This window comes from Haliotis cracherodii, unplaced genomic scaffold (assembly GCF_022045235.1).
Source record: "Haliotis cracherodii isolate W230 unplaced genomic scaffold, xgHalCrac1.p SCAF_20, whole genome shotgun sequence".
NCBI lineage: Eukaryota > Metazoa > Mollusca > Gastropoda > Lepetellida > Haliotidae > Haliotis > Haliotis cracherodii.
Genome location: NW_027266276.1, coordinates 1,173,015 through 1,190,020, shown reverse-complemented (window position 1 = coordinate 1,190,020; position 17,006 = coordinate 1,173,015). Strand labels below are relative to the sequence as shown.

The 17,006-nt window shown below is 41.5% G+C and overlaps 1 protein-coding gene across 7 annotated transcripts in view; it reads right to left on the bottom strand.

Moving 5' to 3' along the window:
* The window catches only part of LOC139470180 (polycomb group protein Psc-like), a 43,695-nt gene that overhangs the window by 13,308 nt on the left and 13,381 nt on the right, over positions 1 to 17,006 (bottom strand). For 4 of the 7 annotated variants that reach the window (XM_071252483.1, XM_071252488.1, XM_071252485.1 and 1 more), the window contains exons 2-4: positions 14,359 to 14,591; positions 1,487 to 1,583; positions 577 to 632 (exon numbers count right to left, since the gene is read on the bottom strand). In XM_071252483.1, the coding sequence (XP_071108584.1) occupies positions 577 to 632; positions 1,487 to 1,583; positions 14,359 to 14,470 (265 nt within the window). In that variant the 5' untranslated portion in view covers positions 14,471 to 14,591. Of the gene's footprint in view, positions 1 to 576; positions 633 to 1,486; positions 1,584 to 14,358; positions 14,592 to 14,695; positions 14,718 to 14,805; positions 14,913 to 17,006 lie in introns of those variants that run through there. The other 3 variants (XM_071252484.1, XM_071252486.1, XM_071252487.1) reach the window with 3 other exon arrangements.

The following is a 17,006-nucleotide window of genomic DNA, read 5'->3' as shown; positions in this document are numbered from 1 at the left end:
TAGGGCTTGACGTCGTGCGCAAACTTCTTGCACTCACATGTCGACTTAAACGCACGTATTTGGGTGTGTAGGTTTGTACTAGTCCAGAGTAATGCCGGTTTAATCCTGCTGATCCGCTGAAATATCATGCCGCAGTTTAACATGGATACCCAAATCAGTATATTGACCCCGAGCCGACCAGTCCTTGTTTTAGCCCCTTTAGCCCCTCTCATATGGGAAATAAATTTTGATATGATCTTGAATATGCTCAAAGAAATAACGAATATTTTCTGAAACACCTTTGGTTTTCTTAAATATTTAATTGATTTTAAATTGATCGTCAATCCAAATATATATTCACAGCGCGCCAAATAATTCACCAAATTAATGCTCATTGCACTATTATGTTTTTAAGCCAAATAAAAGAGAAGCGTTAGTCCAAATTCCACTATCAGCTTCAGAGCAAGTACACAACCCTAAGCAGCCTAAACATAGAGAAGTAAGGCGACACAGACGAATCGGCTACCCGTGCAAGCACACCAAAGGGACTCGAACACACAACAGCACAGCTAGACCCTAGTTTGGGGCCGAACTTACCTTCGAATAAGCCTGGCACCAGCTTGTACACAAGGTTCTGGAGAGTTTTGTCCGCTCTGGAATAAATCCGGGATATAAGTTACTGAACAGCCGAGCCACAAATGAAGTGGGAGGTCGTTTTTCACCACAGTCCATTATATTCCTGGGCTGTCACGGCGACTGGTAGGTAATCGTACAGGACCTGATTGGTTCTCTTCACAAGCACCAGGGCCCCATTCATCAAAGCGATCGTAGCGCTACTATTAATTAAGGTGGTCGCAACTCCCGTACATCAACATAGACTTAAGACAGTCTTTGTGGAACCCCGTTCACAGTGACATTGTCCTAAGTCTAAGTTAAAAAAAAATGGACCTAACGCCGCTTTGTGACTGGGTGGAAGCCTTGCCTCAAGTCTGTCTTGAATGATAAGCCCATGGATGTAAAAGTAAAAGATGTTACAGTTAGTCTGTCATGCAGTCCCTGAAACTAATATATTCAATACAGCCCATGCAAGTCTATAATATTTAAGCCTAGATTACTGCAGTATCTGAAACTGAAGAGTCTCTGGACCCCTTTGATTATATTTCAAACCTATAATTTAACAACTGTTTATATCTGTAAAATATGTTCATTTCAGGGACTAGATGTAAGTCTAGCTTACAACAGGCAAGCCCAGATAGCGGACGGTGCACGGACCCCTGTCGTTTATCGGGACAACATCTTATTTATTGTATAATATACAAAAAATACATAAGCTAGGAATTATGATTTAAACTAATAATCTGTTTCTTAGAGACTTGTGCAAGTCTAATTGGAAGGCCATTGTCAGCGTTGCGAATTTTGAGTAGAACTCAACCCAAAGCTTGAAGGCGAATGGGTCGAGAGTATAGAATGGCGAAATAATACCCTGGGTTATAGAGTAGCTAGCTACCTGATGTTGAGAAGGGGCCGCGTCTTGTGCACCTGGACATCACAGATGGGGCAGAACTTGCTGGACTCCAGGTACCGCACAATGCACGTCCGGCAGACTGTAACGTGGAACAACACCGTTAGAATGCACGAGGATAAATTGCCAGGCAACAGAAAGAATACACTTGAAAATTCGATTTGACCCCAAAATAACAAACGTTATTGAAACATTACTAGACTGAAAACAGTCGCCGAAACACTGCAAACGTATCGTCCAAAACACAACTATGATACTCGTATCAAATATATCACCATCGAATAACCACATCTTGTTTGTTTCGTTTCCGCCACCATCAGACATGGGTGTATACTTCTTCAGCCTGGCAGTTTACATTGAAATTAGAGGAAAAATTACTTTGCGCTGAGCCAGACAGACTCGCCAGCGAATCGCCAGCGTCTAAGGGCCTTGGATTTTCTATGAAAACAATATTGGAAAATTCTGAACAAATTGCAGCAGGTTTTGCGAAAAAGCATATCCTGTCGCTGACATCAACACGAACTCTAAGAACAAACTTATACACGTCTTATCGCAGTCTCCAACTTTACACAATTTTCACTCATTTGCCGATCAATGTACTCTCTGCTTCTTTTCATGTTACGATGCAGATACAGTTGTTAAAATAACATATGCAGATGTCCCATAAAGATACACGAGTTTGGGATAAATATAATAAATTAATAGATATCAAGCTTTCGATTCATATTTCCTGACGATACTAAATAGTACATATTTGTATGCAGTACTGTACAAGTTCATAGTCGGGTGGGGATTTTTGTGACAGAATATTTATTTTACAAGCGATACAAAACTCTTTCTCCGAAAGGAGGACAAACAATTTTGGGGTGTACCACAACACCGTCTCCATTCGTTATCCATGCATCAGGACTTTCGGAATCGGGAGCTAGTTTAGTGGGAATCTTTTCTTTCCCTATATTTAAAGAGATTTTAGGCAATATTTCAGCAACATCAGGCGGGTGGCACCAACGTGGTTAAAGTGCTCGCTTGTCAGGAGACCGGTTTCGATTCCCTGCATGGGTACAATCAGGTGTCCCCCGCTGGAATTTTGTTTAAAGCGGTGTAAAACAATACTCACTCACTCACTCAATGAATGGTCGTGCTCTGAACATGTTTCATTCCCACTCGTTCAACAACACCCTCAAGCAACCGTTAATCCATAAGACATATGTACTTTAACACCAAAACAAATATCAAACATTTCCTTGATGTGAAATAAAGTGTTTATAAAACGCGATTATGTTTTTAAAACATAACTGATAAGAACACACAAAAAACTCTCACGACGGATAAAAACAGCTATGAATCAAGTCCAAGCTATTGGGGTCACGTGATCCTTGTATCAGCGTCGACTTCAGATCTGAAACTATTTAATTCAAGATTTCAAATTTTGACTCAGATAATGTAAATCTTGGTTCAAAGGTCATTGTGTAGGAGGAGACGGCTAGCGCACTCATGAGTCTTTCTGCCCCGTGTAACTATCTATTGCGATGACGGGACATTTTATGACAGAGCAAATATTTACCGTACCCCGGGCAGATATAGCTGGTTACTTCACTCACCATGACACTAGTACTCCTGCTATCGGTGCAGATGCGGGATGAAAAATAAGATTATTCGTACAAGGAAACTGAAGGCCTGCGATCAAAACATAAGGGTCTGTAAAGTAGCACTTTATCTCGTTGAGTGTATCATTTGTTTAAAAGTGAATGATTCTTGAAAAAATAATAAAATTTTGTGAACCCCCGTCAGTAATATTCCAGCAAGTGACTTTGTTCAAAATATGTCTCAGTTCACCCAGCAGTGAATTGGTACCCGGAAGGTTGGTTGGTTTGTTGTTAAACGCCGCACTCAGCAATATTCCAGCCATATGACGGCGGTCTGTAAATAATCGTGTCTGGACCAGACAATCAAGTGATGAGATGGTAATGTGACTGTTAATCTGTTATCGCCTCACAGCAGTTTGGACTGTATACTTCAAAGGAAGCTGAGAAAGAAAACCAATAATAATGTAGATTGGAATTTGGCGCATTATAAATTCTGATTAGTTACTATGTTTCAAACAGCCAAATATTTCCTGCAACAACCCCCCGACCCATAAATTGATTTTTTGCATAATTCAAAATTATAAAACAACTTCACGCTACAGTAGCCCACTGCATAACGCTGGAAGACAGGATATTAACAAAGCGAAATGCTGATATGAAATTTCCCTCACTAAAACTAAAATAATTCCTTGGAAAACAACTTTTAAAACTGTAGAAACCTCGCCCAAAAAATTCAAACTAGAATACTTGAAACATCAAAGACTGAAAAAACAGCGCTGTTGTGCTTTTTAAAAGGCGTCATTCACGTTTTGCAAGATTTTCTTATTTTTGTCAGCCTAAATTCCTTACGCACAAACACAGGCACGCACTTCATTCACAAACTGATCACGTGACTGTCATGTGAGAGGGTGGTTTTGCCATCAATCACTGTCGACAATGTAACCGATATCCGCACGCGGTCATCGAGTACCTTGCCAATAGCAGGGAGGGCCAAGAGGGGTGGGCGAAACTTACACGTTTCTCTTGCATACATTACACAATTAGTCGCGCCGTCTAGCAAACATATCATGTGACGTGTTTAAATGTCAAACCAGCAAAATATAACGGAATCGTCTGGAGCTTGGCAACGTTCGTGACGCATTTAAATTTTAAAATTTAAATTGAACAGTTTAAAATGGGTTAAGGTGTTCGTGTGCGCTTAATGAATTTCGGACTTGAAACGTAACATATGAACTTAAAATCTGTCCATATTTATTAGTTACGTACAGCTGGGATTGTACATTGTACCCTTGCTATATAAATACACTGAAAAAATATAAACCTCTATAATTGAGCTGCATATATTTTTTCAATATTCGAAATACATTTTTTTTTAAAATTGAATGAATTAAATGATGAATGTTAAAACACATTCTTTGATTAATATTAAAACACAAAATATATTTCTAAAGAACGTTCACAACTTAACTACTCAGAACTAGTTAAGAACTAACCACAAATCATTCTAAAAACCATAAGGGAATTCAGACAAGAAAATACACGTCATCTAACACCGTAAATAATAGCGAAAACCATGTTGATGACTATGACGAAAACATAGCCATACTAATAATAAGAACAATAATAACGACATAATCTGTACTGAGAATATTCCAGTTAAATCACGCCGTGTCAGCTTAATGTGGGAGGAAAGCCCGAAGTGATGCAGGTTTCAGACGTTTACCACTTCGGTGAAACCACGACTATAGGTATGATGCTGACAAATCTAGAAACATAATCAGAGCAAACCTTGGATTCGAACCCACTATCATAAATTTCTGGCACGCCTTTCGTACTCGTAGTTCGTACGTAGAAATGTAGCTGTACTGCTTACAATCTCAAACAACCGCCCGGGACTTCACTACTACCTCATTTCGTAACGCTCGTATTTTTCACCGTGTTTTCAAGAAACACGACATTCTTGTGTTTATCGTGTTTTTAATCACTGTTTAGCATGGTAGTCCAATTGCCCCCGCGCCACATGTCCTTAGCAACAGGATATTAATTAATCCGTTAACTTCCTTGTCGTGCATGCTATATTTACAGACCCTCTCGTATTAAGTCTGCAATGTAACAGAAACCTAAAGAAAAAAAAATAGATTGGTTCACGCGGATTTCAAATGTGAAAAGCGCTTCACAGGAATCGTTCATAAACAAAGAATTTATATCAAATATTATATACTTGTTTGTCTGTTCGTTCGTTCGTTCGTTCGCCCCCAGCATTATTCCCGCTATTTGACGGCGGCTTGTAAATGATGGAGTCGACAATCCATTGATTGACATCATGAGCATCGATTCCACGCAATTGGTAAACAATCACATGCATCTACCTTCCACCATAGGTAGCTTAAGACCACTTCCAACTCCAACCCGTGCATTGACGTTGCTAGTCGTGGAAGTAGTAGTGGAAGTAGTAGTAGCAGTAGTAGTTGTACTAGCAGCAGCAGCAGCAGCAGCAGCAGCAGCAGCAGTAGTAGTAGTAGTAGTAGTAGTAGTGAGTAAGTGTGTGGGTGCGTGGTGAGTGAGTGAGTTAGTTTGAAGTAACGAATTCACAGAAAAAAACAGTATTACAGTTATATCACGGTGTGTCAGTTTGATGTGGGAGGAAAACCCGAAGTCATGCACGTCATAAATGTTTACCACTTGGGTGATTACGAAATGTAGCAAGTGTAGAGGTCACGTGTTGAATTTACATCCACCTGGCTTGTCCAAGTGGCTTTTTCTCCCATTACAACATCCCCGATATAAAAAAAAATGGCAAGTGTTTCCTGTAATGAGAAAGAAGCTCCCCTTGACAGCCGCCCACAAGCTGAAGCCGTAAACTTGAACCTTGAGACTCTACGTCATGAACATACGTTATCATGTGAAAGGAAATATGGTGCTTTTTTCAACTAAGGGTCTGCCTGTCAGTCACGTGGTACTAAATATTCTTTTAACTCTGGCCATTTTTTTATGTTCATGAAATATAAAAAAAGGGTGTTGCTTTCATTGCGGGATGTCACTTCAAAGCGCTTCCATTTAAAGGCGTTTTCTCACTTTTAATAGTTTTTTTTATTAATATTTATTTTTTTCGATGAATATTTGAAAGCTGATGAAATTTGGTCAATCGTAAATCAGATGATTTTCATATTAAACCTCCATTCAGTTTGATATTTCATTAAATGATAGGTCACCGAAAGGTTTAACCGAGCTGGGTTCAATGGCCGCCTTGCGGTACGGCGTGGCAGTGTAATGTGACTGGAAAACATATATGTTACAAAATAACACAGGTCTGAGCAGGATGTGGTGCTATTCAGCGGATCCTGTCAGCGTAATAGAGCCCTGACGCAAAACAAATCCCCCCCCCCCCCAACACTTCACGCCCACAAAGACGCCCACACACCCATCACATACGTCCCGTAATTCTATCCATCAGTATATCAATATTTAATTTCGTTTTCTCCATAACAAATATGTTATTATAACGTTTCTGTTTACAAGCTGTTTAATATTCGTAAATTGTTTTCATACCAAATTTCTTTTCAGTTCGTTTCTTCCATGAATTCATGGGAAGCTCACGTGCTTGTTGTTGTTTTACGCCGCACTGAGCAATTTTTCATCAAAATGAAGGCGGTCTGTAAATACTCGAGACTGGACCAGACAACCCAGTGTTTGACATCAAAAGTTCTGATCTGCGTAATTGGGATACGGTGACATGCTATCAACTCCTTTAGCGGCCATGACACCCGTTCCCGTTAGTTGCCTCTTCCCACAAGCATAGTCGCCTTTTACGACAAGCGTGGGCTGCTGTAGACCAGTTCTAACCCGCATCTTCCCGGGGAGATCACGCTCGTGTCCCCCATCATGATGCGGATAGAGTCGTGTTGAAAGCGGCGCAAACCCATGTCACTCACTCACACATTCACTCCCGCTTCAAGGATGTAAATGCAACAAGAGGCACAGGAAACAAACTTAGGACATACAGGATAGCTAAAAATGAAATAGAATTAGAAGCCTATCTCAGTCACTGTAAAGTAAGAAAATATCGAGTGCACTTTTCTAAACTAAGATTAAGTGACCATAAATTAAATATTGAACTTGGAAGACATACAAAGCCACTAACCCCACTACATCAGAGGCTTTGCTCTACATGTTCAACCATTGATGACGAAAAACACGACTTACTTCACTGTATTAAACACACTCAAGAAAGAAATATACTCTTTGGAAAATTATCCAGACAAAATGTAAATGTAAATGTCCACAGTCAATAATGAAGCAGTCAATATCAACTGCATTTGTTTCCATATCTATCATTTCAAACAATAAATACCCCTTCATAATCAACCATTGACATTTTATGCATAATAATATCATCAAATATGTAATATTGATTGTTTTGTTTTTGTATGTGTCTACAGGAATGTAAATTATGTATGTCTGTATATATGGATATATGAATCATAATGTCTTGTCTTTTAAAATTGCATCTGTCTCGTAATGGAACGTTTCTGCAATAAAAATTATGTTATCTGATCTTATCTTATCGTATCTTATCTCAAATCACGGAGGCTCACTCACACCACTCAGACGCTTCACTCAGCACTCTATGGGGATTCCAGGGTGTAGAGGGGCGGTCCCCACAAGGGTACAATGTGTCAAGCCCAGTTTTGGTGTCCCCCGCCGTGATATTGCTGGAATATTGCTAAAGGCGGCGTAAAACAATACTCACTCACACTCCAGGGTGTAGAAGTGTCCCCAAGTAAGGCGACTTAATTAGGTGGGGCGGTCAGGTTCACTTGCCTTACTTGGGAACACTTCTCATTGTGTTGGCAACTACACATCCCTACTCTAGCTTCTACCGTCGCGGCCTGTTGGCTCTACTTCCGGCCACTGTATGGCGCAGAGAGGATAAAACACAATGTTGTTGATAAAGATGACCTTGGACAGATCAGTCACGCGATAGTTTAGTTGTTGTGACCATGGGCCGCCCGTGTGGTTTGAATCGTGTGGTTAATTACGGAAATATTAGAAGTGGTTGGGGTAGTAGTAGTAGTAGTAGTAGTAGCAGTAGTAGTAGTAGTAGTAGTAGTAATAGTAATAGTAGTAGTAGTAGTAGCAGTAGTAGTAGTAGGAGTAGTAGTTATGGTGGTGGTAATAGTAGTAGTAGTTATGGTGGTGGTAGGAGTAGTAGTGGTGGTGGTGGTAGTAGTAGTAGTAGTAGTAGTAGTAGTCGTGGTGGGGGTGGTAGTGCTAGTAGTAGTAGTAGTAGTAGTAGTAGTAGTGGTAATAGTTGTAGGAGTGGTTGTGGTAGTAGTAGTAGTAGTTGTAGTAATAGTTGTAGTAGTAGTAGTAGTTGTTGTAGGAGTGGTTGTGGTGGTGGTAGTAGTAGTAGTAGTCATAGTAGTGGTAGAATTGGTAGTAGTAGTGGTAGGAGTAGTAGTAGTTGTAGGAGTGATTGTGGTAGTAGTAGTCATTGTGGTCGTAGTAGTAGTTGTAGTAGTTGCAGATGTTGTAATAGTGTGGAGAAGTGAAATGGTATTTAACGTCGCGTTCAAGAATATTGCAGTGATATGGTGTGTATATGCAGTAATATGGTGCGTGCGTGCGTGTGTGCGTGCGTGTGTGAGCGTGCTTTTGAGCACGCGCTCCTGTTCGGACTAATGACGGGTGCAGAGTGCAAGTCCACACACCGCAGTGTAGCATGGACACCCAACTCATACACCGACCCCGACCAGTCCTTTCATCCCGTTACTACCGCGCACCAGTTTAGCGTTACGCGTCTGGGGATAGAACCTCCAGCCTTCACTTTCCGCGCAGGCGCACAATCCACGAGACCACGGAGTGGTTCTCCGGACAGAAACACTATCCAAGAAACACGGAGGAAGTTATCTTATTTAAAATATATATCTTCAAAAACTAAAATAAAAGCCAAATGGAGCCCAAAACAATCCTTAATTTCAGGATGGCAAATCAATCTAGACTTGAGTTAACCTCCTTTTCTATTTTTTTCCTCTTGGGTCTGGGAGACAGACTAGAGGTCTCCGGGCAGACGCACTATCCACGAGACCATGGAGGCGGTCTTCGGGCAGACGCACTATCCACGAGACCATGGAGGCGGTCTCCGGGCAGACGCACTATCCACGAGACCACGGAGGCGGTCTCCGGGCAGACGCACTATCCACGAGACCATGGAGGCGGTCTCCGGGCACACGCACTATCCACGAGACCACGGAGGCGGTCTCCGGGCAGACGCACTATCCACGAGACCATGGAGGCGGTCTTCGGGCAGACGCACTATCCACGAGACCATGGATGCGGTCTTCGGGCAGACGCACTATCCACGAGACATGGAGGCGGTCTCCGGGCAGACGCACTATCCACGAGACCATGGAGGCGGTCTCCGGGCAGACGCACTATCCTCGAGACCATGGAGGCGGTCTTCGGGCAGACGCACTATCCTCGAGACATGGAGGCGGTCTTCGGGCAGACGCACTATCCACGAGACCATGGAGGCGGTCTTCGGGCAGACGCACTATCCTCGAGACCATGGAGGCGGTCTCCGGGCAGACGCACTATCCACGAGACCATGGAGGCGGTCTCCGGGCAGACGCACTATCCACGAGACCATGGAGGCGGTCTTCGGGCAGACGCACTATCCACGAGACCATGGAGGCGGTCTCCGGGCAGACGCACTATCCTCGAGACCATGGAGGCGGTCTTCGGGCACACGCACTATCCACGAGACATGGAGGCGGTCTACGGGCAGACGCACTATCCACGAGACCACGGAGGCGGTCTTCGGGCAGACGCACTATCCACGAGACCACGGAGGCGGTCTCCGGGCAGACGCACTATCCACGAGACCATGGAGGCGGTCTCCGGCAGACGCTCAAATCACAAGTGGTACATGTAGTTAAAGATGTAGTTGTAGTTGAAGTCTGTACGACGGTTCAACGGGCGCAACGAAGTCAGTTCAGTATTTGTCTTCAAAACAAAACGTGTGCCAACATAGAAAACCGAACTCCGGTCTTTTGCGAGACGAACGAACGTTTGGGCACTCTACAACACCCTATTAGTATATACTTGTCTTGACAAACATGATATGGTTAACTCGCGTGATAGACTTGACAAGCCACGTGCGCACTGAAGGCCAACTATTTTCAATTTGTTCTATCTATAGATGTTGGTTTCTCAGTCACTCAGCTTACATCACATGACAAGGTGTTTTATCTTTCTTCTGGTCCAGCGTATTAACTGGGAATAAGCTAACGCCATCACCTCAAATACATCCTTAATCAATCTCATAAATTACAAATCTTATAATCTGACACTATACACCTCTATGTGAAGATCATTGAAGGTCTCGCATGACAAACGTTCTAATCTGAGAGTGTAGAGTCTTCTGAATTCTTGGCACAAATGAGAAAACATTCAGAAGCGTGTCTGATCTCTGCATATTAAAAATGAATATAATCGGGGAGTTCCGAATGCAAAATAATAAAGACGCGCAGTTGTATTGTTGTGGATACATATCCTGTCGTTCCTTAGTTCTACATCTACATCCAAAGGTGTGTACAATCAAGGAAATATGTGTGGGTTTCCTTTTTGTGAGGTCGAAATATCCGAATCGTTTTAGAAAGCTGACATGTGACTGGCCCAAGAACCCACAAATCCTTCATTTAGATCTGGCTGTCAAAGCTCGCCAAGGGTTGCTATGGAGGTGTCCCTAAATCTTCACACAGAGAGAGTGGCGGTGGGGTAGCCCAGTGGTTAAAGCGTTCGCTCGCCCCACCGAAAACCCGGGTTCGATTCCTGACATGGGTACAAAGTGTGAAGCCCATTTCTAGTGTCCCCTGCCGTGATATTGCTGGAATATTGCTAAACGCGGCGTAAAACCATACTCACTTACTCATTCACGCAGAGAGATATCGTAGCGGAGTTACAGATCTGACATTAGTCAAACTGATCTTTAATCATTCAACCAGGAAGCGAATCTGTGATCAGCCTACCCGGAAGTGGAATAGCGGCACTACAGCACGTGTCAGATTGGTAGCTGGGTCCATTGTAACCAAGGGCAACGTGTCATTTGCTATCTAAAGTCTATTTACATAGGGCCGACTGACAGACAACGCAGATCAGATCTCATAACTCAGTAGAACGCCTTCAATATCACGGTTCAAAAGGAAAATTAGAAGAGGCCCATTTTTTTTAACAGCATTCCAGTTTTTCACGGCGTGTCAGCTTAATGTAGGAGGAAAGCCCGAAGTGATGCAGGTTTCAGGTGTTTACCACTTCGGTGAAACCCACGAGCACGGGTATGGTGCTGACAAACCTAGAAACATAATCGGGGCGAACCGGGAGTCGAACCCACAATCATAGGTTTCTGGCGCAACTCTGCACAGCGAATCGCGACGACTTAGACGACTGGGCAACATGTCAAGGGGGTTCCCTGGAAAAGCGGCTCAACTGTAATAGGTTGGTCAGGCCTCGATTCAATGACTTACAGGTCGCAGTCATATAGACGTGTTATTGCTATTGCTAAACCAAAACATAACATGTGGAATTGGACTTGACCTGTGAGTGTGCGTGTGCGTGTACGTGTGCGTGTGCGTATGTGCTTGTGCGTAGATAACATACGGCAGTTTAATATTGATACCCCGAGCCACCAGTTATTGTTTTAGTACCAGGTTTGGTAGCACGTGCACTCTGTTTTTGTATGGTGCAGACAGAGGATCAAACCACCGAAATTAAGCTCTATGGGTCGACGGTTTATCAACTTGACCATGGAGACGGTGCTACACCCTGAGAAACCTACACTATCTGGTCATATACACACCACCCGTGAAGATCCGGGTAGAATACGTCTTCTGCAACCCATGCTTGTCGTAAGAGGCGACTAACAGGACCGGGTAGTCAGGCTCGCTGACTTGGTTGATGCATGTCATCGTATCCCAATTGCGTAAATGGATGCTCATGACATCAATCAGTGGATTGTCTGGTCTATAGCTGGAATATGCCGGCGTTAAACAACAAACAAACAAATCATATTCACCCAGCCATAAGTAGTTGTTTGTTTGTTCTTTAACGCCGCATTCCAGATGAATGACGGTGGCGAGTACATATTTGAGTCTGGGACAGACAAACAAGTGATTGATAACACCCGAGCTATTAAGTCGCCTCTCACGACAAGTATAGGTAGTACGGGACCTATTCGAAGCTAGAACTCCGCGCGTGATTGGCCCCTAAAGGTTTGATAAAAAGCGTTACATGACTGAACTCGTCGGTGAATACTGTTTTCTGACGTCTTAGCAATATTCAGGAAATATAGCCATGATGTTCTCCCCCCGTGTTCTAATGTCGGGAAACGAACCCGTAACTGAGACAAACAAAGCGAACGATTCATCCACTGGGCTATCATCCGCCCCATTAAGGCTAGAGAAATCATTCTAGACAGGCAGCTTTAATACAGCTTAGCGGTTATGGAAATGACGCTGCACCTCCGGAATACACAGAGAGGATAATTTGTCACAAGGAATGTGCGTTTGCTATATCGAGGGTACCGTGGTGACACATAGATAGGAGCCCTTGTAGAGATAAATCCCGCGCCAAAGGTGTGTGGATCTAAAGTACAACACGTCACAATATTCGGAACATGCAGCACGCATTCATAAGTACAATGTTACAATGAAAAAGTCTGACACGCTAACAGGACCTCAAACACACATATCATGTAAACGTCGAGGCTGTTTCTGATCTTGCGCAACGAGAAGCGTGGGCCGAGCCCCACAAAGTGCGCTGAAGCTGAAGTATGAGACATGTCATATAACTAACATGTCAATATGACATTATCGGATGAACCTATCAAAAACGTTTAAACATATGCATTTAAACTTCGTCCAGTTTTTAATCACGCCCACATACGCTAAAACGCAAGGATATAAAATGGCACAAACTCTCCTAGTTCGAATTTGGTTTTCTGGTATTAAAGGTTTCCTGAGGGAAAGCATAGTACAGGAATTTAGCGGTGTCAAATTACGATAACAATATAGGGGTAGAATCCACCCCGGGTTTATTTCTACAACTTATTAATGGGCATCCACGCAGCGGTTGTTAGAAAATATCCCATTGAGCTTGGCGCTCCAGGGTTGGAAAAATAAACCTTCTATAATTATCTTATGTCATGGTGTCCTTGTCGAAAGGTGTATCTATCCGACTTGGATTAGAAGCAAATGTAGACTTATCAATGTCTAATCTATTTTTCATGTCGGTTATATAAACTCATGGTCCCTTTTCGATAATATACATTCGTTGCTTACATCGAAAAAAAACCCATTCGATTAGTCATAAATATACATAACATTTCCTAAACTTTTACCAAATATCTAAGTCCACCGTGTTGATATATGTATATATAAAACAATTAGACAATATACCCTCAACATATAACATTGTTACATCTATCTCGCTGTTAAGATGCTAACCAATAAATACTGTTGTTAAAGGCGGACTCTGTTCCATCGACTTAAGTCCAGGGCTAGACACCGATGTTGGAGCCATCAGTGAGTGAGTATAGTTTTACGCCGCTTTTAGCAATATTCCAACAATATCACGGCGGGGGACACCAGAAATGGGCTTCACACATAGTACCCATGTCGGGAATCGAACCTGGGTCTTCCACGTGACTAGCGAACACTTTAACCACTAGGCTACCCGACAGCCCATAACTGTATTTGAGACATGGTGTGACTAGGCCAGATGCTAACGATAAGCGCTTAACCGGTACATTGACCGGAGGCTTAACGTACAATAATCATTTTAAATTTGATTCGTCACAAAATTTGAGTTCGCAGGCAAAGTGGTGTGTGAATGACTAGAGACAAACTTGCGTGGGCTGTCCCTTTGCCAGAGCCTCGCCCACTTAATACATGCACATGGTGTCGCGAATACACACCAGAAAAGCTAATTGTTCGATAAAAATCTTAACATACCAAATGCACAGATAGCACGTATCATAAACTATACTAACAAAGAAAAAACGAAACGAATAAATCAAATTAAGATGAAACGAGAAGAACTATTTTTCATATAAATGTACAATGATCTGAAAACAGGTGTTCCTTCACCCAAAGTGTTTGAATAAACGTTTAATTGATAAATACCCCCTATGGTTTTAGTTACTACTACAAAGTCCACAGCGAACATTACATCTTAAGACCGCATGTAGCGCGTCCCCAGTGTCTGAGTACTCACACGAATGAAGGCACTCGATGATCGACGTGGCATCAATGAAATACCCTCCGCATAACACACAGACTAGGTGATGGTTCAGGTCGTCAAGACGAGCTCGAGTTGTCCTATGCATCGCTAATTCCTTCTGTCAATCTCGCCATCTGTTGGCACTGTATGAATGAACCGCTCAAGTGCCCCACTTTTCCGGAATTTCGTTTCAAATTTCCATGTCAACCCGTTCGCTTGCAACAACGCTGCAAAGAAGAAAAAATAGAACGTATTTCCTGCTTCATGTGTTCATTTCAATGTTGATCCAAGATGAGATATACAAGGTTGTAAATTGCATGCAATGGACTACCGATGAGCGTGGTACACGGCCATCGTTATGTACATTTCACATCTGTGTCATAAGATGAAAACAAGGCGCGCTATGATAAACACATTCTTGGTAAGCGACGCTATTCTCACTCGGCTTTTCAAATGGGGTAAAAAATAAGTCCATAAAATTCAAATATCACCCTCTCGATTTCAATACGAGCTTCAGTGAAACGGGGAACGGAATTAAAATGAAACGAAACCGTATTTACAAACCCCGTTGTACAGTTAAGGTTAAAGGTCAAATGTGCTCGTTTCTAGCCAATGAGAGCGCGCTGGGTGAGACGTTAAATCGTTATACTGAAACCTGCATAACGCAGGCGGGTCAGGAGAAGCTTTTTAAATACACGAGGAAATTAATCTAGGTCACACTGTGATGAAATTACTCAGAAACGATAATTAAACCTTAAGTGAGTTATCAGATATTAATGCTGAAGTGTTGTGACGTGTTTATTACATTTATTTACTCAATATATAATTACTTTTAGTTTCTATAAGGAGAATGTATTCATTTGCAATAAATAGATGTTATATTTTTGTTATTATTACGATCTGAACTATATGACCAAAGTGAAACTGAGTTGATCTGCCAGTGTGAGTATTCTTTTTACGTCCATAAACCAAGTTTTTTGTATTTCCGATAAAGACAGACACAATCGAATTCTCTTTATTAACAGTCAGTTACATTAGATATGAAAACGGTTTTGAAGTCGAGTTATGATTCATTGTCTGAACAATCACTCGATCAAACAACTCGATGCACAAAATGCTGAGCTATCCGACATCGTTTCTTTAGAATTATTTAGAAGTTTACACGAACCGTCTCTGACAAAATGCGGTACAACTTTTGAGCCAAATAAATAACGGTCTGCCCAATCATTTTCTGTTATGCACTTTCGAAAAAGAGAAAAAAATAGGAACGTTATCCGCATTTTTGACGAAATAAAAGGACGCGTTAGGTTAAAATGTGCATTAGCTATTTGTGCCACGTTAAGATCTAGCAATTCTTTGAGAGGCACAATTAGTGTTTAATTATTTGATTGTGTAAACGAGAAAGACATGTACTTAATGTATCCTAATTTGTCGTGTTGAGTATTAACAAGCAAGTTGAGGACCGTGCACACAAAGCTTGATTGAACTGAAACTGATTTTATGGCTAAATGCTGAAGTTATTTATCCGTCTTACTTAGAAATAACCACGACATAAACTGATGTGTTCAAAATTTACCACTAGTCCCGGACTATTTCTGTTGTCATCGACCAGCAACTAGCGACTAGCACCTAGCAACTAGCGACTAGCGACCAGCAACGAGCGACTAGCGACCAGCAACTAGCAACTAGCAACTAGCGACTAATTTAAACCAGTAAATGAACCCACACTATAATATTACAATAAAATATTTTAAACGTTTTCGGCAAAAATAAGATCATCATTGCATGTTTGTTTTTAATTTTGAAAATGAGAGCCCTCGTGTAGACTTTTTTGTTTGACGGTTTTTAGGCAAGTTGCACGTGGATTATTTATTCACTAAGCTTGATTTATATTTTCTGCTAAAATAGCTTCAGCGACCGACAAAATAGTGTACAATCTGTATGCTCCGGCGTGATTACATTGTGCGTTTCTGAATACACATGTTTTTTTGTACATTATCTTAAATAAGCTACAGCAATAATTAACTTACTAAGCTTAATTAAATATTTTCACCATAATCAGGTTTTGGACACTGATTTTGTTGTCCACGTAAATGTGCAATTTTTGAAGAGGTATTATGAGTGTGGCTAAAAGTCTTTAAAAATGTTCCGTTCCTCATGATCATATTACATCTGTCGTATTAATAAAAATCCCAAATACAAACTTTGCGTTTGATGAATAAAACATTTATATCCTTCGATAATTTTCACGAATAAATCCTTTATAAAAACATTTAATTTGTTGTCCCCCCAAACCCACAACTTGAATTTCACTAAGTTGAGACATTAGAGCGGACTTGTATTTTCCGGAAACACGTTTAAACCGTTTCCATGACGAACGGGAACCTTTTTATGCTCAACAAGATGATATTCCGGTTTCGCTGCATCCGGGTTGTTTTTATAATTACCAACACATTTAGCGAATTTCGATTCTGACAAATTGTTATGCATATGACGTTATGTCAGAAAAAATTGAGTTAATTTTCATCCGTTTGATAAAGAAAACATAAGAAAAATATACTACTCTGAAAAATTATTATCTATTTGTTTGTTAAGTGGAGTCCAATATTTCAATGACAGTTTATAGTTTTTCATTGTGTGAC